Here is a 25,704-nt window from a genome sequence, read left to right as displayed (position 1 = left end):
AGTGACCACAAAAGTTCCATGTAAAGAATGGGATGTCTGTTCCCAGCAGCAGGCTATGAAACTCATCAGTGCGACAAGCAGCCACAGGTGGCTTATTCTAGCTGTCATTTTCATTTCCCATCCATTTATTCAACATTGCCAATCCAAGCTATAGTGGTTAAATCCTACTTGGGAGTAGACCCATTGAAGTCAGTGGACTTCAGATACTCCCCTTGTTTTCAGTGGGTCTGAGCATGGCACAGGTGGATACAATCCATAATCCTTGGCCTTCGTCTTTTATTTTTGTCCTGGCTTTCAGGCACGAGACTATTCCTCCTGGGCATCAGAAATGATGAGAGAAATGATGATGGAGGACAAAATTCGAGACATATCTACTAGTGACCTGAAGCTGACTCAGCACCAGCAGCTGTTGGCAGAGATTGAGGCCCGTGATGACATGTATGAAGGTGTGCTACAGCTGGGACAAGAACTGCTGCTGGAACAGAAAATGCCAACGAAAGACGTACGTAGGCATAATGTGGACTCATCATCAATGCACATTGCTCAGCAGTGTTTCTAGAGGTTGCCTTCCTAACCAGTTACCCCTTTTGTGTATGTGCTGCAATTAAACCATCAGTGAAGATATAATCATAATGACTGAATGTTCCTCAGAGGGAAAATGGGTTACTGAAACATATCCAGATCCAGGTTTGTGAAAACAGAGAGTTGTTTCCTTTTTATAAAAATCTTGAGCCCTAGTAGCATAGCCAAGTCTGACACATAACAAGCATCACTCACGCTGTTTTGTGGATTATCATGGACATTTTCTGTTGTTTTCTTATATCAGATCCAAGGCACATTGCAGGCACTGTTGGAAGAAAAGGACAACGTGTACCACAAGTGGGCAGAGAAGAAGGAATGGCTGGAGAAGATCCACCTTCTGCAGATGTTTTACAGGGACTGTGAGCACCTAGAAAATATCTCAAACTCACAAGAGGTAGGTAAACGGGGGCAGTATGATGGGATGCAAAGAAGAGCTGGATGAGGCAAGTCTTGTCATCTCCCTTGTATATACATACACACACAAACATGCTTGTGGTGGCAATGTTGGACATAAAACAGCAGAATCTCGTGGTATCTGAAAGACTTAACAAATCAGTCACACAGTGCATAATTAAACTATGGAATCCACTCCATTGAGAAGTAGGGATGGTCACTAACTTGGATGACTTTAAAAGAAGATAAGGCTATCAATGGCTATCCACAATGGCTATGGCTTACCTCAGAGGTGAGGAACCTCTTCTGGCCAGAGGGTCAGATCTCCACACCCCTGGCAGGTGGACAGGGCTGCTCATCTTTCAATCATCACTTGCCCCAAATAGCCTAGTGGGCCAAAAGGGAGGCCTGGTGGACCAAGCTTGGCCCACAGACCAGAAGTTCCCCATCCCTAGTGCACCTCCACTGACCAAGGCACCATGAGCACCAATAGCAATGCCTAGTCATCATCATCATTTTATTTGTATGCCAACTTTCCATAGTTGAAACTATGCTCAAGGCAGCTTACAACATGACAATATTTACATAATTACAAACATAACAGAAGTCATAAACAATAAATAAAACACATCAAAAAGTACACAACCAAATGGAAACAATTTCCACATAAATCATAAGATCTAAAACTAAAGATACAATATCAGTAACAGCAACAAGCTCTCTCAACTCCCCGTAAACAATACTCCAGCCCAAGAATCTGTTCAACAGCCTCAGCTTTTGTAGCTGGAGTCAGTCAGCACTCCACTCTCCCAGGCCAGATGGGAAAGGGCCAGCAAGGCAGGGTGCAGGTCTTCCAGGGCTCACAGCCAAGATAGTCTCATTTAAAACAACACAGATAAAAATTAAAAACAATTTAAAAGAGGAGCCCTCTCTGTTGAGCAGCAACCGCAGTCCTTGTGAAGCCTGTCAAGCCCCGCCCCAAGCCAGGTGGAGAGAGGCAAGGGCAGGGCCCTTCAGGCCCTCAGCAGGCAGTCCTCCTGGACATTAGGGGTCTTGAGGGCCCCTTTGCCTTTAGCATAAAGCTTTGGGGCATTTATGCCTCAGGAAACTTAACACAACTACAACTCTGGAAATGTTGAATCTGACAGGCAGCAGTTGCCTCACCCAGTCTAGCACCATCCCTAGAAGGAATGGGTCAAGGCTCCAATTCCTAAGCATAATACCTTATGTTGTGCCGATGCATACAACTGAAATCAAGTCCTTGTCCCTGAAACAGAGGCGCCACTGGAACCTCAGAGGACTAAGCTTCAGATGAAGCTGCCTAGGGAATCCTGTTGATTCCAGCTCACATAATCTGTAGTGGAAGTGGCCCAGCAGTGGCTGAAGGGCTCTGCCAGTGAAAGAATAGGAAACCGCCCATGTTTCACCAGATGCCTCTGGTTGGGCTGCATGAGCCCCACTGTTCCTTGCCTTTTCTCAGCCCTTAGAAAGTTATGCGGAGCCTGCAGCCCTCCAAATGTTTTTGGAGTGCAGTTCCATCAGCCCCAACCAGCATGGTCAGAGATAATACACCTTGTAGTCAAGCAACTTCTGGAGCACCACATTTTCCCAAACCCTGCCTTAGCAGAAACAGCATCCCAGTGATGATTAAGGGCAGACTGTCTCTAGGAAATGGGGGAGAGAAAATTGATTCAGTTTGCATTTAGAGGCAAATGTATCAAATTCAGACTTTCCCAAACAATATGAGAACCAAAACACAGCTGTCCTTTGAAATTTGCACTTATCCAAATGTTTCAATGAAGTTCTCCAACCAAACAATGTTTACAAAAATACATATATTAAGAGAAGGCGTGCATAAAAATAGATATATTAATGGTGTCACACTAATCGGCATTTACTGATCAGGTGTCAGGGAACTGCCATCAGAGCTAGAGGCGGAGGGAAGGCTCCAGAGGGATGCCGGAGAGGGTCCCAGTAGGGAGAGAGGCAGCCCATCTGCTGGGGAAGGAAATCAGCGTAACACCAGTGGAGAAGGGGGGCAGATGAGGGAATCGGAGAGGAGGCTCCAGGACTCTTCACCGGAGATCAGCGGGGAGAGTACGGGTACTCCGCTGCCCACACCCTCCCTGCGCAGAAGACTTCCGCGCAGGGAGAGTAGGAGGAGACTTGGCGTCAAAGAACTTCTTTGCTGGAAAAAGTTCAAGAAACGCCCACTGACGGATTCTGCCAGCGACTGAGACAGCCACAAAGTGAAAGGCTGTCCAGACAGAAAGGGTTCAACCAGGTAACCTAGCCAGGAGTGGCGGCAACGTACGCACGAGCAACCCCTAGAACCATTACATCAGGCTTAGCCAAGAACTTACCTTCAAATGCAGAGTGTTTAATAGATAAAATGTACCTTTTTATGATTCACAGTGGGTGGTGACTTTGAAACCTACTACATCTGTACGTAAAAGTTTTCACTGGGTTCAAAGTGAAGTTTTCCCCTCAGGCGAAACATCTGAGGAATTTCAGAGGAAGCCAAAACAGTTTTGATAAAACGAGAAACATTTCTTAGAGAAGCCTTTGCACATTCCAGACTTATAAGTGTGGAACGTTTTGTGGAAAGTTCCTAAACAGTTACGTACTAAGGATGTAATAGTGCATTTGCTCACCGATGCCATGTTTTTTCCGCATTCTCATCTATTTATTCTGTTGCTAATGTGTTTAACATACTCATGCCATTGATGCCATGTTAATACAACTCACCATGTTGGACCTTTGCTGCAAAATGTAATTAACACATGGTGTATCACTTAAAACCCTACTTTTCCATTAGCTCTACCTCTGCCTAGGGAATGCTGAGGAGTTTATAGAACTTGGATGCTAAAGAGGACTCACCAGATTCAGTTTGGATAATGACCCAGATCGGTCTGGTCAGTCTAGTCTTATTGTGAGGGTCTCATTACAAGATGGTTTGATAGCTGCAACACTGCCTCTGTCAGGTTTATTATTTTATTTTCATTTTACAAACCTGAACTTTTGAATTGGATTGGACCCCCCCCCATGATACTAATGCTATTATTTGCTACATTATGTAGAGAACCCTATGCTAGTCATTAGACTTGCTGAGTTGTGCTTTTTATGAGTTGTGCTTTTTATCTCTCTCGTGGGGATGTTGCCATCCTGAGATTATTGTTTTAAAGAGCCTCAGGTCCTCTGTCTGGGTTAGGATAACCACCCATTTAGATGAGGATTAACCTTTTCCTTCCTGACAAGAATCCCCCCAAACTGCTACTTACTTTGGGAAGGAAGCAGCTATTTAAACTGATAGCAGCAGTTAGCTACATAACATGCTCCAAGACTGGTGAAAGGAACTGATGAGGAGTAATGAGAAGGTATGAGGCCCTAGCCTTGCTCTCACACTGCTCTCTATTGAGACTTCACTAGGACTGCATTCTCAGGATGCTAGACATTTGTCAAGTAAAAAAATATGTTCTTGCACAAATGAATTGAGGGGAGGGGAACCAGTCCTGGTTATATGATCTTGACTCCTCCCGCCCCACCCTGCCCCCACCCCACATTAGAAGGACCAAGTTGCATTTAAATACCGTATTTTTCACACCATAGGGCGCACCTAGTTTTGGGAGGCGGAAAACAAGAAAAAATTATTCTGAACCCCAGAAGCCAGAACAGCAAGAGGGATCTGGCTTCTGGGATACCGTGTGGCTGTTCTGGCTTCTGGGGTAACCGCGCCAAGCCTCTTCAGGGCAGTGGGATGAAGGCTCCCCCTGCCCAAAGAGGCTGCGTAGGGCTAAAGCAGAAGCCAGGACAGACGCGTTGCTGAAGGGGCACTGCGCCTTCACTCTCTCTGCGCAGCGCCCCTCCTTCACAGGACAGGCGCGTCGCTGCGAAGCGGGAGGAGGAACAGAAGGAGACCTTTCTGTTCCTCCTCCGGCTTCGCTAGACAGGCGCGTTACTCAAGGTACGCTGCGCCTTCTCTCTCTCTCTGCGCAGCGCCTCTCCTTCACAGGAGAGGCGCTGCGCAGAGAGGGAGAAGGTGCAGCGCCCTTCAGCGAAGCTGGAGAAGGAACAGAAGGAGACTTTCTGTTCCTCCTCCGGCTTCCAGGACAGGCGCGTCGCGGCGAAGCCAAGGAGCCTGCATTCGCTCCATAGGACGCACACACATTTCCCCTTCATTTTTGGAGGGGGAAAAGTGTGTCCTATAGAGCGAAAAATACGGTATTTGCATTTTCTCACTGCATCTACAAAGGCTTCAGGTGGAACTTCCTAGTTACTTTTAACAGAAAGGTTGATAGTTTTGGTTGGCTCAAGAGATCCTCTTTTTGAAAACCATTCTGACTCGGCAGTGTGCAATGTGTCATTCTCTGTATTTTTGGTAGGGGGTATTGATGGTGTCACAAACACAGTCACATGAATGTGAATAGGGTTGGGTTTTTTTAAATAATCACTGTAGATACAAGCAGAGCCCAAGCTGTTCATCATTTTGCACGTGGGCCGTGCTGTGCATACCTTGATACAGAGGCTACCCCTGCTGTGGTGTATAGTGAAAAGCATTCAGCAGTATTCTGAAAGAGAACTTTCCCCCATTCGTTCCCTGTGCCAGTGTGACAGTATTGACTGTGTGCCAGCATCTTAGGTTACATCCAAGTTACTTAAGCCTTCGAAGGATTTCAGCAAGGTTTAGCCTAGGATTGCTTAGTTCTAAAGTAAATAAGAGCACATATGGAGGAAATTAGGCAAACATCTATCTTTTTTATTACTGACTTTCTGGTGTGCCATTACTTGGAACGGTTGTAGGAAATTCTTCTACGACCTGTTAAACAGAGATTTTGCTATTCTGAGTGCAGATAGGCAGTGACTGAGAGAGGGAGAGGAATACAGCTCTCTTGCTTTTAACAACAGCAGAGTACATTACGATCTGCTGTTCTCAAGGCAATGGAAGTGCTGGTGAGCTAGGCGCTTAATCCGTTTATCTGGAGAAATTGTAATAAGGTCAGCATCCGTCTTTGAATAGCATTTCTGGTTTGACTTCTGCCTCATCGCTACTAGTTTAGAGACTCGTTCTCGTTCATCTCTCTGTCTGCTTCCTGCACTCTCTTGACATGCTGCACACAGGATAAATACCGCCAGTTGTGCTGAAGGAATACTGCTTCTCCTTCTTCATTCAGTTACAGATTCTGTATCACTTCTTTTTTTGGAGAAATATTTATTTGCTCTTCACCTCTCCTTCACACTCAAGAGAGAATGGAAATTTCCAGTGCCAACAGAAAAAGGATGAAAAGTGTGCTTTAAAATACAGAGCACAAAAGCGTCTCCAGCTTTGGTCTTCCGAATTTAGGATTAAAACTGCAGGATGTCATGCCCGGACCATCGCAGCAAGACTTCGACCACACCCATCTATATTTCAACTGTGGAAGTTATGTTGTCTTCCAGTCAAGTGACCCCATCGCTGGCCCCCAAATCAGCTGTCTGGGGTAGCTCTTTCCAGAGGATGCCACCAGCAGCAATTTTATCAGACTCAGCCTGGTATTTCCCAACTCATCCATCACCCGCAGATACCTTGCCAAGAAATGACATCTCATCGTCTCACTCGCTATCTTCTGAGGTTTACAGCTCAAGGCTGGATATAGTCTTGGCACATACAGATAAGGGGAATGGTTTCGGGAAAGACAACAGTTGTGTTAATCCTCCTGGCATCAAGTCGGCATGCCCTGCACTTCACAGAGATCCTCAGTACAATGGTTACAGCAGTCCTGGTGCCCAGTCATCGCTCATCTCCAGCAAGCAGTGCTCAGGATGTGACTGGAGTGCTTGCCATTCTTCGACTGATCACACTGGTTCCATGCAGTTTGCAGTACCTTTCCCACCGGCTGCTGCTTCCACAGCTCTACCATGTTGGACATCACGGCTGGATGTTTCTCTGTGTGCAATTCCAACTCAGAGCAAAAAGCTACATACAGCTCTGACACCTTGTAGTTCAGAGCCGCCAGTCCGGCATGGTTACAGCCCATGCAAAGCTCAGCTTCCAGATCTCCATGCTTCAGTAAAGCTTTATATTTCAACTTGCAGTATAGCAGTAAAGCCATTTAGGACTTCTTCTCAAGTCAGCAGCCATGGTTATTCCAGTCTTTTTTTACCTCGTCGAAAAAACATGTCGTCAGCACCTTCCAGTCTTGCAACAGGTCCTCAGATGACCCATCAAGCCATCCCCTCAAGAAGCTCTGCAGATCTTCAGATTACACAGCTTCATGTCACCTCCACGGCTAAGTGCCCTGGTCTTCCCCAGCAAACAGTTTCCAGAGAGATATGGTTATCTCCAACTACAATGTCTAAAGGAGATAACCCTGTTGGCAAAAGGACTGTTGCAAATGCACATTTAGATCCTGATTTGGTTGTCTTTCAGAACCGTCATTCAACCGGCAAAGAGTTTGGGAGGACCTCCAGCACTAGGATAATTCCAGATTGCCATAAGGTTTCCAAAATAACCCTTATACTTGCCACCCCTTGGACATCCTTCCCTATTCAAGTGATAAAGGAATTCAGGAAAAACCCAGCTCCTTCGGTCTTCATCAGAGCATCAGGTTCAAACACAGGTGTTCCAGTGTTCCAGACAGATTATATTGGCTCTGGCTTCTCACTGTCAATAAACCCTGTTTGCTGTCCTGAATTCCAACCTTTGCAACAATATGATGTGAATTCACAGTCAAAACCTTCTAAGGAGCCAAACACTATAAGGAATGCGGATCAAGATACACTTGTGACAAACATGCAGGCGCGTACAGCATCCCACAGAACTGGTGAGAGTGCATGGTGTCCATCTATCTCTGTAAAAATTGCTTCCTTTGGAGCTGGGCGGAGAGTGGTGAAGATTTCCATTCCATTTTAGAAACCTATGAAAACAAGCATAACCATGATATTTTATGTTTAAATTGAATTTATTATCTGTTCAACTGTTGTTCTTTGTTGCTGTTGCTTTTTTCTGGTAGTGGTGAAGAAGGCGACCCAATGTAATTCTGTTTTGTTTTCCTAAAGTGGAGTTCTTTGTTTCTTCGTATGAACCGTGAGACTGTGGGGGCAGATTCACTCCTTTCTTTAGATAGGTTTGTCTGTGTTCCTAATTTTAAATGCTAACTTGTCAATTGCTGCTTGACTTTTACTTCTTCTAGCTTTCACCAGGAACAAAATAAATGTGGGTTGTAAGAACGACCCAAAAATATGAGTTTTAAGTGAAAAATATTTGTGTGTGTTTGGTTATGTCAAAACTCAGCTCATATGGCTGAATTTCCCCTGACTAAAATGTGGCTTGAAAGCTGGCTGACTACTGACAGGGTCTCTCATCCCATCAGTTTCTGGTTCTGCCAGATACCCATTAAATGGTATAATTGAAAAGAAGTCTGGATGCTTTGAAAGCTAAAGTGCTTGGGAAGTTTTCTTTTTCTTTCTGTACATGCTATATTAGCCTGTCAGCCAACTGAAGAAAGGGGTGTGTGACCTGAAAACTGGTCAATATATCATTGGTGGTGGTGGGTAATTTATATCATGCTAATCTCATTACTAGCCTGGTTGATGGGGGTCATTATGAAAATTTAAAAAGAACACCACCATTTTCTTTTGCCTGCAAGTGTCCCGACTCCTTGCATATAAGCTAGCATGTTGGGAGCTGGAATTTAAAAATAACAACCCACCTTTACCATTGGACTCTGAGTGGCTGCCGGAAAGGTTCAGGATTCAGCTGAAATGATCTAAAACCTGTTGAAAAGCCCCAAACCAAAAGACATTTCTACTCATCCATAGTCCATTGTGTAATCTCATTATGTTTGTCATTGCTTATGAAAAAGGTTGGGGTGTGTGTGTGTGTGTGTGTGTTTGGGGGGGGTATCACCTGATTTTTCTTATGTCGTTTTCCATAATGTTTTCATAGTGAGACTAGCAGAGAGGCAAAAGGGTAGAATGTAATCTTAGGTCATGATTCTGGGGCTCTGCATTCTACATCTCTATACATAGGCTCAAGATGCAAGCATCTTGACATTGCCACCATGCCATACCTTACAGAATATTTCATTTTCCTGGGAAAAATGTTTCAGAAATAAATGTTTTTATGATGACAGAAAAATGTGACCCGGCGTGTTTATTGAAACCTAATTCTGTTGTTGTGGTCCCTGGAATGGAGCAAGGAAAGCCCTGCCCCAAAGCCAGATGCAAATAGCTGTGCTATATGAATGGATGCAGGGAAAGCAGGAAGGAAGCGGAATCTCATTCACTACCCCGTCCCAATGCTCTACACATTCATAAGGCTTTCTGCACCCTAAAGGCATGCAAGCTTTTATGCAGGTAGGCTTTCAATATGTGGCCTGTACACTGAAAAAATAAAAGGGCATAAACCCCATGCCCACAGCATATGTGCATACAATTTATACACTTGCAGGCACTGTGTGCGGAGTGTTAGGACAGGGCTGACACGCAGGACCAATACATGTGTTGAGTCACTGCCCATCGTTATGTGGAAAGCTCACATGTTTATTCCAGACAAGCACATTATTAACTTACTCAGCTTCAGTTGAAATGGCATCTGAAAACCATGAAAGTGGGGGGCAGGGGGTGAGTGGGAAATCCCATTTATAATAATGTGTAAAGTGCTGCTCTGTGAATATTTGTTGCATTTCACATCAGCTGGATAGTTATGGTGCAAATATTATTTCTGTATAGGAAAATGGCAACATGTTATGCAGTCTTTAATCATAGGTACATGTTGATGTGGATATGTTGTGGAAGTAAATTTTAGTGTTTTATGGAAATGCTTTATTCTGTAGTTTAATTTTATTTTATGTTTTAATCCTTATATTTTAAAGCTTATGTATTATATTTTAAATCCTTATATTTTAAAGCTTTATGTCAGCAAACTGCTTAGAAGCCTATTTGGGGGCTAAGCTGTATAATAATAGTAATAAAATCACACATATTTACATTTTAAAAATGCATCTTACAATATCAATATGTGCCTTATTCCACCCTCAATCTGATATAATACTAGATCTGGTGTACAGCTCCTGAGTTTCAGTGAAGTCAGCAGGACTGGATTCCAAGTGAGCATGCACAGGATCTAGCTGAATCCATTCCTGTTACTGAGTACAACTTAGTAAATACATTTTTCTGCATGTCATCAACACTAGCTAGATTTATTACTGCAGACTTGCACAACCTGTGGTCTGTATCAAGCCAAATACAGCCCACCAACCAGGTATGGCTGGCTGCCAAGGATTCAATAGATCCCTTGTTTACAGTGCATGCTGTTAGGCAGTGCAAAAAGCAGATGATATCAAGAGGAGCATAATATATTGCTGATGGACTGCGTTCAACTTGCCAGGCCACAAGCTGTATAAAACTGAGCTACTGCTAATGTAGCTCATCTTGTTTTGACGCAATTGTGGTCAAGCAGAAGCCATGCAATGTTTAGTAACAACAGAGATTTGACAGCATTCAGTGTGACATTTAAAATTCCACAGACGTATAAAGCTGGTAGCGGTTAAGTTTTGCTTAACTAGACCAGCAGTCCATCTGCAATTGACTTTTCCACATACAACTGGAGTTTTAGATGTAAAACTACAAAACATCAGGCTCCAAAGGGCACTTTCATACTGCCATACTTTTGTGTCTATTACTCATATACCTTCAGACAGATGCTGTTATGCATCCTTTGAGTCATACGAGTGCAACTTCATGCCCTATCAGAAAAGAAAGTAGGTAGACTTTGAAAAATAGCAGCAGCTAAATAACATTTTCAAACAACAAATCTGCTACTGTAACTTCCAGGCATCCAAATTTCCCTGAGCAAGCAATGCAGCTAAAATGGCCTCACTGAGTGTTTGATTTGACGAATAGTGCAATCTTCATTTTATTTTAAAACTATGCTTTCAGGTTTGTTAATGAATACAACCTGACAGCTTCTCATTCCTCAACATTCCTTATCCCTTGAAGACGTTTTAGCCAAAAGACAAAATGTAGTACAGTGACACTTTACCATCTTACAACCCTTTTACCGCCTACTGCTATTCCACTGCAGGTGTTATTTGAAGAATTATGCCTTTACATTAATATGCATCTCCATGCCAGCGTTCCACTGAGTGATGAGAGACATTTCTTGTTCCTCATTTTAAATAGTCTCAGAAAAGATAGGTTGTGGGGGTTTTCCAAGGAGTACCCAGAGGTCCCTACTCTTTCAATGGATCGGAAAAACTATATACGTATGTTCTTTAGAAAATATATAATCTGAGGTTACTGGAATCTTTTGAACACCTAGCCTAGCCTTTGGTAACACACATTCAGGGAAGTAACAAGATATGTCCCAAATATAACAATCTTAACCAAAAGTGATTTTCATTATTCACAGACATATTTGAAAAGCAGTGACTTTGGGAGCACAGTAGATGAGGTGGAGCAGCAGATCAAGAAACACGAGGCTTTTGAGAAGCTTCTGGCCTCTCATGTTGAAAAGGTAAACACTTATACGATCCTGACCTTAAAGGAAGGTGTATTTAGGTTATAGGCAAATGCCCAGTTTGGTTCTTAAGAGTTGGTTAAGAACTGGTTAAGATAATTGGAATAATTTCTGTGCTAAGTGAAAACAATCAGAATCATGGCTACAAGAGCTGATTCACGCCACCATTTGGGGGGTCCGTTTTTTTCAGTGTCTTTAGAAGTTCTTCTTGAGACAAAACATCTGCTAAATTTTGAGGGAAGACAAAATAATTTCAACAGGTATAGCCCTAGGATTGGTAATAAGGCCGTTTTTCAGCCGGAGCTCAGCTCTGACACCTCTCGGGTAGGCGCCATTGCTATTCTAAGAGAACAAGGGAGAAGTTAATGGCGAGCTCCAGTGCCTATTTTTCTTGAAAAATAGCACTGGTATAATACATTATTTTTACTGGCACAGCAGCCAACATTTCTGATTCCCTCCAATTTCATTAGGTTGAACTTCAGACTTGCAGTTCTAAGGATCTCATTTGCATCTATATTTTCTTCCAGTAGAAAAAAAATAATACTTTGTGAACAGAACAGGAACCCTTGATTGATTATGTATATCACATGAACGCACAGCTTTGATTTTAGGCTTGTTTCCTTCTCAGGAATTGTCTCTTCAGGAACAGTCAAGAAGACTGCAGCAGGACAGTGAACTGGATAGAAAACAGATTGATCTCAAGCTGAATGCTGTGTTAGAGAGAAGAAGATGCATCAAAGATCTCTCTCAAAGTAGGCAAGCAAAACTGCAGATAGCCCTTCTGCTGGCTCTCTTCTACCAAAATCTGTCAGAGGTGAGAATGATGCTATTGCCAAGATTACATTTTGTAATTCCCAAGTACCGTAAAGCCCAATTCTATTAATCATGTACCCATGGTAGTGCAAAAATGTGGTACATAATAAAGAGTATTACATTATGAGATCCACATTTGGGGGGTAGGGGAGGTCATCCCATGATGCTCCTGTAACATTTTAAGAGTGATAACCATCTAGGGAGGGCCAATCACACAGAATGACCACCCAGCTAGGTTTGGGGGTGTCTATTTCATTAATTAGGGATGCGGGTGGCGCTGTGGGTTAAACCACAGAGCCTAGGACTTGCCGATTAGAAGGTTGGCGGTTTGAATCCCTGCGGCGGGTTGAGCTCCCATTGCTCGGTCCCAGCTCCTGCCAACCTAGCAGTTTGAAAGCACATCAAAGTGCAAGTAGATAAATAGGTACCACTCCAGCGGGAAGGTAAACGGCATTTCCGTGTGCTGCTCTGGTTCACCAGAAGCGGCTTAGTCATGCTGGCCACATGACCCGGAGGCTGTACGTCGGCTCCCTCGGGCAATAAAGCAAGATGAGCGCCGCAACCCCAGAGTTGGTCACGACTGGACCTAATGGTCAGGGGTCCCTTTACCTTTTACCTTTATTCCATTAATTGGATCCACATCATTGGCCTTACCCAGATGGTTATGGCCCTTTGGATGAAAAGCAGGAGGCTGAACATAATTTCACAGCAATCACCCAATGGCTACTGTATTTTCTGATAGAATGGCTTGCTATGTGGACCAGCTGTATCAGTAGTCTGAGAACTCCATAGAGCAGGTATGGAAAAGCCGTGCACAGGGATGATGGGACCTGTAGTCCAACTAGGGACGTAATAAGACATTGTTTTCTGTTCCACCCTGTATTGCCTTCATGCAGCACTATTTCTGTCCAGCTGCCATTCATCTAACACAAGAAGCTGGGTTATTTGTCTCAGTGACTAGTGTGGCAAAATTATGTAACTTAGGTAGTTTATATTATTAATTAGGTAAGTTACACTGTCAATGTGTTGTTCTACCCTGTTCATTCACTGTAAAGGAAACACAATGCAAATGTGAAAGCAAAAAGACAACAAATACCTCTTGTGTTTGCTAGATTGATTTCTGTTCTGGACATGAGACAAATAAGCAAACAAGAGCAATATCTGCCCCTGTTTCTATTTTTATCAGAGTTCTCTGACATCTCTAAGTCCAATAATATGTCGTGGTGCATGTGTGTGTGTGTCACAGGTTCCCCATTCTTGCCATGGAGATATGAAGAAGTTAAAATTTGCCATTCTGAAAGAATCTGTACTTTTGTTAGCACAACCAAGGATCAACTTTCACTTTACTTTTTCATTATATTTAGCCTGTTTTGAATATGCCCTTGGATTATTAGAACATGACTAGGGTGATCTTTGTTAGTTAGATTGATAGGGAAACCACTGTGTTAAATTCATGTGACTTAAGACACAAGGATGTCAGTGTTACATAGAAAGCAACAGCAATATGTGTGAAATACTAACCACACTGATTCTTGGTGACAGGCAGAGAGCTGGATTGATGAGCGCATGCAAAAGCTGGAGGATCCATCTTTCCAAAATCTTAGCAACCTGAGTGACAAAATGAAGCTTCTGCAGAAACATCAAGTATTTGAGGCTGAAATTCTGGCTCACAAGGATCTATTTTCTACTGTTAACACAGTGAGTATTGAATGGAGGTGCTGTGATCTTTAGGTCCCATAGGGGCCTTCTGCAACTGTCAGATCAAAAGATGGAATAGCCTTAAAACCTTTTACCGAAGAAGAAAAAGATTGAAGAGCCTTGAAGTGAAAGTTATTGTTATCCCCCAATGTGTAGATCTCTTCAGGTCTCTGGAGTTTGCTTGTCTCCATGTACTGAAAATGCTTGGTTACAGCCTGTATGAATAAACAGTAGTTAGGGTAATTGCTGTTGAGAGAGGCCAGTTCTCTCCCCATCTGCAAAAAATAATATACAAATAAGTACAAATTCCTGGTTCTACCTCGTCCTTGACAAGGATAACAACAGCTATAAGGAAGCCTCTGGAAATTATTCATAAATAATAATGGCTCTCTCAACAGCAGTTTGTTTTTTTAAAAATGTGGTCACACATTTTTAACCTTATCCACTTTCACAGAGTCATAAATCTATATGGAACTGCAATGGTTGTGTCGTTCAACCTGTTTCCTGTTGCTGCAGGAAACCTGCTATTACAGGCCCACATCCCTGATAGTTTGGCCCTGTGTCTCCCTGGCGTTGAGCTTTTCTTAGAAACATATGGAAATATTGTGTTTCATCTTTTTCTTCTTATTTAATTATTTCCTAATTACATGAAGCAAGGAGAAGCCTTATTGTGCCAGAATCACCCAAAATCAGGGGAAATCCGTCGTAAGACTCGTTTGCTTCAAGAACGGTGGGAGACACTGAAATGTGCTGTTGCTGCTCATGGAAAGATGCTCGAAGACATTAGGGATTTCCTGGAATTTCTGCAGAAAGTGGACCATGTAGAAGCTTGGATCAGAGACAAGGTCAGTGAATTTTACTGGCTAGTTGCAAACTAGTCATTATGTGACTCTTCTGTAGACTATTATTACCATTTTCATACGTTTATAGCTAACAAGTTTTCTGTAGTTGCAAAGTCTACAGAAGAGTCACATAGTTTTATTTATTTTTGAACATTTCTCTGCAGCGTTCCCACAGCAAATGCATAAAGTATGTCTAGCATGCAGATCAAACATGCACAGCATTTTTAAACACATTCTGGCCTGTTTCATACATAACCTAAACCATGGTTTATGTAACCTAACTGTCCAACCCAGCAGACTAATGGTTTGTTTTCTGCCAACAAACCATGATTGAAGCCATTGTTTGTTGTTGGCCTGTTTTAACCATGGTTTGGTGTTGCATCTGAACCCAAAAACCTTGCTTAATCATGGTTTCTTTGGCTACCTCACAGTAGATCATCATCAAGGCATGAGTCAAGAGAAAATGGAAAACAAGCCAGGCTTTGGAAGAACAAGCCATGGCTTCTTTGCTCATCCATGAAACAACTCGTGATTTGCTAAACGGACCATGGGTTTAGTATTATGTGTATACAGTGTTTTATGACAGAGCTCTTCTCCCAGGAATTCGGCCTTTCCTGCCACATATAATTATGTTTGCTATATTTCAAAAGTGCAAAATGCACACATTTGAACATTCAGAATGACGGTCATCATGAAGATATGGGAAATCTCTTTAACAAATCAAAAAGTATCCGTTTTGAAGTAGTCTCTATTTTCCTTCTCTAAAGAGCTGTCATGTGAATTTTCTGATGGATATGGAGCTTTTTGCCAGCTACTTACAGGAGCATGCTGGAAATTCATTTGTGTTATGGAAAATGGCACCTCTTCCTATATGTACAGCGCATGCATGGAAATCCTTAGGCACAAAGCTTTAATCACAGATAACTGTGACTTAGACGTCTATTGTTTTGGCTTCATAAACCCAATGCCTTTTGAGACAGTGGGGATTCAGTTATCCTCCTTTGTATTAGCATCTGCATCAAACATCGGGTTCTGTTAATACCTTTACCAGAACAGAATGTAACACAGCACACGGGACGTTACCTGATACTGTAAAAAGCATATTGCCACTCTCAGAATGGGAATGACTTATAGGGGACAGAGTGGGAAAATACCCAGGTGATAGGTGATGGATGTCATCTGTTGATACCCTGGACCTGCATTGTGCGTGAGATATTAATGGAATGCCTATTTTACTGTTTCTCTTTTCCCAGGAAGTCATGATTAATATTGGTGATGTGGGGAATGACTATGAACACTGTCTGCAGCTGATGAAAAAGCTGAATGAGTTCCGAGGAGCATCAGGGGTAAGAGATACATTTCCAGATTCATCTTCCACAGCTGGATAACATCTAACTGTTCAGACCTATTTGGCTGCTGCAAGTGTGAGTTAATACAATGCTAGATTGGTCGGCGTAGTTCTTATGTCTACCTGTTTAAGGTTGAATCCACCTTATTTGCCATAAAGATCATTTGGCATAGGTCAGTGTCTCTTACAACATCAGTCAGCTATGCTGTAATGGGAAGCAACCTACAAAGTTATGGGCCTAGCATATGTTTGCTAAAATGTTAAACTGAATGTAAACTTTATGTGAAAAACCCACCACATATTTTCTACAAGAAAATGAAAATGTGATTCTAATTATCCATCCAGACAGTCGTGTTTAGTTGTATGGTGGAACACTGAGCATTTGGCTGGAATTTTGGCATTAAGTTGCAGTCCCGTTACATTGAGCATTTGGGGCTAACAAGGAATTAAACCCTTTCCTGCTCTGCAAGAAACTGTATGACCACCAACAGTTCAAAGTGAGATATATGCCCAAACCAGGCAAATGTGGACTTTCTAGCTATGTTTGATACTTATGGGAAGTCCTACCATTTGTGCAGCAAAACTAATTGTTGCACCAACAACAGTATTTCCCACAGCAAAGGTATAAAGTATGTATGACATTACAACCATGTACATGCATTGCATTTTAAAAAATAATCACATACATGCATCTGGGGGCCCTGGCCAGATCTGGCTTCCAAGATGCATGCAGTCTGAATGCTTACAGATGTCAGGATATCACCCACACTTCATGTTTGCCAAGAGAAACGCTGGTCATAACATAGTTAGAGATGTCTTGTAACTTGAAGTTCAGCCTGAGCCAAGACCAGGTTATGTGTTATACACATCAGATCTAGCAATCAAGTTAACCATGGCAAAACTCTTTCTTATTTCTAAATATTTTATACCGTTCCTTTATACATTTAATTGCTTGAATATAATATAATTAATGTAATATAATGTGGGCCTGGCAAGATCAGCTTTCAAAACAATACAAGCCATTAGGAAAATATAGTAACACTTTGAGAAAAGTCAGCATGACATGACAGCTGCTTGTTTCATCTTTCTCTTCCGTGACCTCTCAGTTTCTTCATCTCTGGTGCTGAGTCATTACGACCGAGTTGACTTATAGCTCCCCGGGGCTTTGCTAACTTTGACACTGAATTGAGTTGAGCACTTGTGGCCAGTTGCTGTGTGGTGATAGTGGCCCGTTAGCTGCCACTTCCAGTTTTCTATGCGTGGCCATCTTTCAGACATAAACAGAGTTCACAACCCCAGTGCATGGCATCAATTCTGACAGAAACAGAAAGTTTGGGAAGAGCCTCAGTTTTCTAGCAAGCGAGGTTTGGAAGCGAATGGAACAATCTGAAGCTGGATTATGTTTGCTGGGGCTTCCCTTCTTTTCATCTTCACTCAGAGTTCTTCCTGTTATCCAAGCGTCTTTGTACTATGGGCCTCTTGCTCCTAATGGCAGAAGGAAAATCTGTATTGTGTCTATAACAACCCTTAGAAAGCTGGGATCTTTAAGGCAAAGATCTTTTCATCCAGCTGGAAAAGCTTGTCAAAACAAAAAATGGCTCCCAATAGCTTCTGGAAAGTACAGTAGTAGGTTCTGCATAGTAAGGTGGTTCTCAGCTTGGATTCTGTTGCTGAGGTCCACTTCACATATCAGAGTTTTTCTATATGTGTAGATGCAGAATATTAATGGGCATATGAGACATCTTCCTGAAACACAATACAAGTGATGTCTGCAAGGTCAAATGTGGCTGCCATCCCTCTACACCATCTTTCCCATCTTTCCCCCCTCCTGCACTGTTGGCTGCCATCACCACCCATTCCAATCTCCAGCTGCTACTTGTTAGCCCTGAGCCTACAATAGATATTATTATTTTGCTCATTTGATACTTGCTTAGCTGTGGAGTCTAAAATGTGAGCCTACCCTAGAATGAATAGTGAATAGTGGTATGTATGTATCACAGTGCATAAGGAATCAATACTTCTTTAACTAATCCCTACCCACCCCCCAAGGCTCTGCTAAACCCATGATTAATTGCTCCTTGCTCCTTGTGTGAGTTTATTGTACTTACTGCAAAGTTGAAAATTTGAGTACCGCAACGGAACAGTTTGGCCTTCGAAACTATGTACTTTTCAGAACTGGATATTGATCATGATCCAGGAAAAGGTTCGTCACAATGTAATCTGTGTTTGATGTGTTGTAAGCAAATATTTTCATTTCCAGTGTGCATTGAAACAGACAGGAGGCGGTGGTTTCTAAAGAATTTTATTCATGGAGATGATCTGATTTGTTTTCCACTGTGAAGCGATAATAGCTATGTAGAAAAGAGTGAGCACTGACTAGTCCTACAGCCCTCCTCTTGAAGTGGTCTTACAGGGCTCAAAACTACACGGCCTGATCCAAAATGGGGGGGGGGGATGTTGCCTGTCTGCTGTGCCATTTGAGTTGGTTTCTTCCATGTTATGGCAATGCTGCTAGATTCCTCCTTTGCACCTTTGGGCCAAAGAAGACATAACACCATTCACACTTTTAGCAACCCCATACATGTTTTGTTTAGAGCAAATTGCAGGCATTGGGGGCCAATTGAGATTAGGGCCCCAGTAGGAGTCGTCAACCCCTTGCTGTTATTTTTATCTGGATGACCACTCTCCCCCTCTTCCTGTGCTTGCTGTTTGCAATGGTCCCAATGGGAATTTCCATTACAAAATAAATGGCAATAATGCGGGGGGGGGGTCAAAATAGGACTATAGCAGGGCTCAAAGGGATAAGGCCACCCAGCCCTCTGCTGCAATCTTGATTGCCAGTGCCTGCATCTGCTGTTTACGCTAAAACAAACCAGACACCATTCATACAGTGACTAATGATGTTATGTCTAGTTTGTCCCTTTTGTCAAGGGTCACATTCATTCAGCAATGTGAGCAGAACAGCAGAGGTTGTATTACTGAGATACTCTGGCAGAATGACATAACTTTTACTTAACAACTGTTTATATATAAGCTGGCTGTTTCTCTTGGTGTTGGTCATGTAGGGAGTGACAGTGGACGATGCCCACATCAAAGCCATCAATGTCCTTGCTGTGAGGCTGGAGAGGGAGAATAAGGAAGAGATGAAAACAATATACCAGCGCCGAAAGCAGCTGAATGAGAGGTGTGTGTGAATCTATAATGATGTCCACATGGGGGATGAGCAGGACAATCAAAACTGAACAGCTTCAGGGCCCAAGAGGAATTGGTAGTGCCACCTGCACTGATTTAAACAAGAGATAAGACTGATCTTAACATATATGTATTTTCATCATTCCTCACTATCCTAACCATACTTTCATAGAATCATGGACAGGTGGTGTTAGAACAAATGTGATGTTCAACTGGGCAAGTTCCTCTGTCCAAAGATTTCATTTTTTCCACAGGGATTGTATTGAATTTTTAGCTTTTAGCAAAGGGAAGGGGGAATGCAAGAAAATAAAGCTGTGGGGCGAACTACAAGATGTACGCCAAAGGAGAAGTCAACCATCATTCTTAAACCTAGGTTTAAGTTGTCATCAGTGTCCACTGTCATACCTATTAACTCCCAAGTGGTTAGGCTTCCTTTATGACAACATTTCCAAAGCTGTCTTTCACAGCACCCTGCTATGCTTTGAGCACAACCCATCATGACTTGCTAATTGACCTTGGCAGCCAATTAGCATGCTGATGCCAGTGGTGTCAGTACTAGGTCAGACTAGTCTCTAGGCCAGTACCTCCAAGCTTGGCAGAGAGATACGTGGTGAACTACAAAAGGCAATAAAATTATGAGTGGAGATCAATCAGCATGATATCTTCCTAGCCAGTTACAGGTAGGTAGCCATGTTGGTCTGCCATAGTCAAAACAAAATAATAATAAAAAAATCCTTCTAGTAGCACCTTAGACACCAACTAAGTTTGTTATTGGTATAAGCTTTTGTGTGCATGCACACGGAAGCTCATACCAATAACAAACTTAGTTGGTCTCTAAGGTGCTACTGGAAGGAATTTTTTATTTTTTTGTTTTATCTTCCTAGCCATGTACTGTACTTTCTCAAGCTGTTTCTAAGACAGCTCCTTTCTCCATCTGGCAGGTTTCCAGCCATGACCAAAGATAACCCACAGAGCAACTTTGGATTCATGAATGCAACTTAAGTTTACCTTGCAGCTTGGAGAGACAAAAAAAATCCCATAGAGAAGTTCTAATAGGCTATAACTTTGCAGAATAAAGCTGTTAAAATGTATTTTCTTATGGCTAAAATTTGAAACTTCTGTCTTAGAACAACTAAACTTAGGCCACCAAGCCACCCATACCAAGAAAAGTTATAATCATGAAAACTTTCATTTAATTAATAACTCCACATGTATTCTTCAACTTTTCTCTTAACCACTTTTTACATATCTTCATTTCCAATTGTTTAAACGTCTACCTAAGCAAAGCAGGGCAGTGGCTGAGAGGTCTCCTAAACCAAAGTGCAGGTTTTGAAAGCAGCTTCTAACTCCCATCTTTGAACAGTGTGATCTGCTCCAATAAAATGATTTTTTTTTAAATAATAGGTGGAACAGTTTCCATGGTGATCTCAAATCATATAGAAGGAAGTTGGAAGGAGCTCTGGAGGTCCATAGCTTGATCAGGGAAATGGGCGATATCACTGAAAGAATAAGTGAAAAGGTGATTTGTTTTGTTATCAAGTTTCCATTCCTATTGTCACCTTGGTGAGTTCCCTAAAGTGATTGAAATTCCAGTGACCCAAATAAACTGAGAAATGCAGGGGTAGCATTTTCTTATAGGAATATGTGGAAAAAGAGAGCTGGCAGTCCCAGTTATTGCAGTACTTCTCTGCTTTATGATTGGGGTTACCCACAAAGTAGCAAAATAGCCTAATCTCTAGAGATATCTTGTCATAAGTAGGTTCAGTTTAAACTGAACTTGTTCTGTAAACTTTACAGTTTATATAAAATGATCCAAAATTATTGTTGTTGTTATATGTTTATTTGTAAAAAGGGTAAAGGGACCTCTGACCATTAGGTTCAGTCACTGACGACTCTGGGGTCGCAGCACTCATCTCGCTTTATTGGCCGAGGGAGCCGGCATTTGTCCACAGACAGCTTCCGGGTGATGTGGCCAGCATGACTAAGCTGCTTCTGGTAAACCAGAGCAGCACACGGAAACACTGTTTACCTTCCCACCGGAGTGGTACCTATTTATCTACTTGCACTTTGACGTGCTTTCGAACTGCTAGGTTGGCAGGAGCAGGGACCGAGCAATGGGAGCTCACCCCGTCGTGGGGATTCGAACCATCGACCTTCTGATCAGCAAGTCCTAGGCTCTGTGGTTTTAACCTACAGTGCCACCCATGTTCCTTATGTTTATTTGTACCCTGCCATTTTCCCCGAGAGAACTCAAGGCAGGTTAAAAGTGTCAACTTCTTCCTGCAATATGGCAGGCACCAATGATGGTTTGTTTCCATTGTTTATGACTAGAAGACCTTTTTACACTAGAGTTTGCAAACCATTGATGCTAGCTTTTTATGGATGCCCATGCTATGAAGTGCATATTCCATGACATCTTATAATACTTTTTGTTTTGCTGCTTTTTCTTTAAACCAGTTTGAGATTCTGAATGAAAATGGTTTAGAAATGAAAGAAGTTGAAGGTGCTTAAAAGAACTGAGCTGTGATCTTTTCTTTCCTTCCCCTACCCCCACCCCACAAATGTCTTGTTTCCTTAAGAGTGCACTGATACAAACACTGGACTATGGGAAAGATTTGGAAAGTGTAGAAAACTTAATTCGAAAACATGAAGAAATGGAGAGGGAAACTGGTGTCATTCAATCCAAGATAGAGGTAAAAAATAAATTTAATATCCTGAAATGTGAATGGTAAATACTATATGGACACATCCATTGACATTTGTCCTGCAGACAATTTAAGCTAATGCAGTAATCATGTCGCATCAGTTTACAATGGATCATGGTGTTGTAAAGAGGATGGGGGGGGGGCTATTTTTGCCATATTATGTTCCCAGTAGTTTACTTTGCAGTCTTACATGGATGGTTTCATTACTAAGATTATTTTTCTTGTCTTTCTTTGTGTATTATATTTTGTGAACAGAAAAGTAGGGCATAAATGTCCTAAATCAAAAGTTTTTTTTTAGAAGGGACCATTATACAGTGTGCTTATGGTTCTTTCAGGCTCTGGAGCTAGAATCCTTTCCACTTTGCAAGAGGAATCCATCTTCCATAACTGACAAACTGACTATGAAGCAAAAGGAAATGAAAGACAATTGGCTACGACTTCAAGGCCAGACCAAGCAAAGGTAAAAATACTTAGAACATGGCCACCTCCATCCTGTATACATTGTTATCCCAAGAATGGAGAACCTCCAGTCCAGGGGCCAAATGTGGCCCTCTAGAACTCTGTCTGGCCCTTGGGACTCTCCCTAGGCCATACTTCTTACCAGTTTGAGTTGCACTCTTGAATGTTTTTTTTTCCTGTCTAGAATGTGTCCTTGGACTTTTCATAATGCTGCTTCTTTGTCTGGTGGTGGTATTGTTTGTTTGTTTGTTTGTTTGTTTAATATACCATAATATCTAAAATAAAAGCAATAACCCAATATAGAAACTTGCCTACTGTACAAAGATAGAATTCTGCTCCATCCCACTGCTGGCATATAGCCTCCACTTGGGGTGGTATCCAGGTTCCAGATTCAGGAAAAAATTGAGTACCACTCTAGCCCTGCTACCACGAGTACCATAATATGTCTACACCACAAATGATGTTAGGGGCAGAACTTGGATGGAATGTACATGAGTTAAGTTGCATTTAGGTATGTGTAATGTGCTTTCATATTTTCTTGTTTGTGTGTGTGAATGTCGCTAAAGGAGAAAGTATAATTTTATAGGTAACGGATATGCAAGACTCTCCACACATGGCAAAATATATGTTTTCCTTGCTGCCTTGAGTTCAGTTTGCAAGCCTTCTATTTTCAATGAACCTGGCTCTATTCCAGCAAAGATATGCTTAGGAATTGTTTCCATGCAAGAAGTACTGCTGGGAAATGCTGCAGGTAGGTCCAGTCAGAACTGGTACTAGATTGTTCTTTGTGTGACAGGGGTGAGAAGTTGGCGGCCTCTTACCAGTTGCAGAAGTTTAATTCTGAAACGAAGGAACTCCTGGACTGGATTCAAGAGGTCAAAGGTCGAATGGAGGCTGGTGGTCTTCCTAGAAGTCTAGCTGAAGCAGAAAGTATGATCGAAGAACATCAGGAAAGAAAGGCAAGTATGAATCACACCAGCTGGCTATAGGCATCCTGATCATGGATTCCATTGCCTCATTCAGGATCAAGCTACATAGTATATTTAGCATGTAGCCCGCATCTACATATTGTGCCTTTTTCTTACTCAGAAGCAATCACAAGGAACCATTCTGAATAGGTACTGTGGGGAAGGGAGATCACTTAGGTACTTATAACACAGCAGTTTGACTTCACCCTCAGAGGCAAACTGTCTCTTGAGACAGATGAATGCCAGCAACAGTATTAAAACTTCTGTCATTTACTGCAAACTTTTCAACGACAACAACAATATATTGACTTGGAGAGGGACCAACTCTATGCTCGGGCTAGAGAATGGATCATTTGTTCTCTATATTTATTAGCTCTCACAGTTTCCTGTGCAGTTTCAGTGACAACTCAAAGACTAATGACTTTCCATATAAATATTAGTATTGGAAGGTACTCTGCAGAGCCTGTTTTTGTCCCCAAGGACCTATAATTCTGGATAGCTGTATTTCTGCATGAACATTTGACATCAATCTACCCAACATCTTTTTAGGAAGAAATTGAAGCACGAGGGGAAAGGTTTGGGGTACTCAGCAGCTACGGTCAAACCCTTGCCAACTCCGGTCATTATGCAACCCCTGAGATCCACCATTCCCTCACTGGACTTCAACAGGCCTTGACTGAAATGATCCAGATCTGGCAAGAAAAGAATCTGAAACTGCTTCAAGCCATGGATTTGCAGGTAGGTGGACAAATGGTCTGAGACAGCCAACCAAGACAGAGCAAGCGCTGTGAGGAAATATCTGTCAGTAGCTGTTTCTGGTTAATAGATGGAGAAAGTGGTAGCCTTACAATTATGGACTCAAAGGGGAAGAAGGGAAGAATGCACTCAAAGAACTGAAATATGTTGCTGCTTTTGTCTTGGTTCAGTAAACTAAAAATGAATGAATGTCAGTTTCTTTCTTAGTTTTCCCCATTTCTGCATGGTTGTTATTTTAAAGTCCACATGAAAATTCATATACATTTTTGTTTACACTTCTCTTAATATACACATTTTTGAATGCCTTTCCTCTCAAATATAATTCACTTTTGCATACAATATTCACCAATGCACATATTTTTGTGTACACTTTCTCCAAATGTATACATGTGCACATGTTGTTGTTGGGAAATGGTGTTGCAAAATTGTGTGCATATGTTGTTGTTGGGAAATGGTGTTGCAAAATTGTGTTTTGATTCGTTTATTAGCCAAAGTGCAAGCAAATTAAGTAGGTTTGCATTAAAATGTGAATGAATGCAATTCTCCCACATCCCTACACTAAACGTATCTTCAGCTCAAACTGAAACCATCAGTTAACTATGATAAATCCTCCTGTTTCAATTTTGGGCAGTGTGTGTCTGTGTGTTTCCCTAAAATGCATAAAACAAAGATATTTTGCCAGGCTTGATTTATATTTATATTATTTATAGTTATATTATTTATAGTTATTTATATTTTGATATGGCCTGATTTATAAATGAGCATAGCTGGAACTCATCTTGGTCTAATAGTCGTGTTTATGCCCTTTCACATGGAAGCTATTTTCTCTATTCATAGATATATAGAAAATGGCTTCTGCTTCTCACTGAGGAGACCATAGCACAAAGCATCCATTGAGGAGCACTCTTTCATTCATTAGTGCTTTACTTAGATAATTGACAGAGCACTTGAATTGCATGTAGAAAGTCCCTGGCATCTCCATCTAAATGATAAGGTATCAGGAGATGTGAAAGACCTCTTCCTAAGACCCTGGAGAGCAGCTGCCAGTCATTCAGCAGATGTATCCTCTGGCATAAGACTACTTCCTGGTGCAAGGGTTGGAGTGGAAATCCAGTCACCACTGGATATAGTAGTGACCCTGAATCCTAGAACTGTCTGCTGTGCTGCTTTTTAATATCAGCAATGACTTGGATGCTTATAAGTAATGTTAGATCTTCCACCGGTACCTATCCTAAACATATTTTCTTGCAAGTAAGCCCCATTGTATTTTGTGCTGTCTTGATTTTATTGGGAAAGAGCTCACCATCTTTCTCTCTCCTGCGCACAGACATTCTTAGGTTGTGTGGAGCAGAATGAAAGCTGGCTTAGCAGCAAAGAGGCCTTCTTAGCAAACAAAGACTTGGGGGTAAGAAAAATGAGCTATATGTTTTCTATTTTCAACTAGAGGGGG

The 25,704-nt window shown here is 42.0% G+C and overlaps 1 protein-coding gene across 2 annotated transcripts in view; it reads left to right on the top strand.

Moving 5' to 3' along the window:
• SPTBN5 (spectrin beta, non-erythrocytic 5) overlaps window positions 1–25,704 on the top strand; it is a 101,086-nt gene that overhangs the window by 49,618 nt on the left and 25,764 nt on the right. The window contains exons 33-46 of one of the 2 annotated variants that reach the window (XM_081889483.1): window positions 299–502; window positions 827–976; window positions 11,366–11,470; window positions 12,102–12,287; window positions 13,829–13,984; window positions 14,638–14,829; window positions 16,080–16,172; window positions 19,240–19,358; window positions 20,771–20,885; window positions 21,946–22,059; window positions 22,407–22,531; window positions 23,327–23,489; window positions 24,048–24,236; window positions 25,582–25,659. In XM_081889483.1, coding sequence (XP_081745609.1) covers window positions 299–502; window positions 827–976; window positions 11,366–11,470; window positions 12,102–12,287; window positions 13,829–13,984; window positions 14,638–14,829; window positions 16,080–16,172; window positions 19,240–19,358; window positions 20,771–20,885; window positions 21,946–22,059; window positions 22,407–22,531; window positions 23,327–23,489; window positions 24,048–24,236; window positions 25,582–25,659 — 1,989 coding nt within the window. Of the gene's footprint in view, window positions 1–298; window positions 503–826; window positions 977–11,365; window positions 11,471–12,101; window positions 12,288–13,828; window positions 13,985–14,637; window positions 14,830–16,079; window positions 16,173–19,239; window positions 19,359–20,770; window positions 20,886–21,945; window positions 22,060–22,406; window positions 22,532–23,326; window positions 23,494–24,047; window positions 24,237–25,581; window positions 25,660–25,704 lie in introns of both variants that reach the window. The other variant, XM_081889484.1, reaches the window with a different exon arrangement.

Source organism: Podarcis melisellensis (assembly GCF_964234715.1).
Source record: "Podarcis melisellensis genome assembly, chromosome: 1".
Taxonomy (NCBI): Eukaryota; Metazoa; Chordata; class Lepidosauria; order Squamata; family Lacertidae; genus Podarcis; species Podarcis melisellensis.
This window is presented reverse-complemented; position numbering and strand designations above follow the sequence as displayed.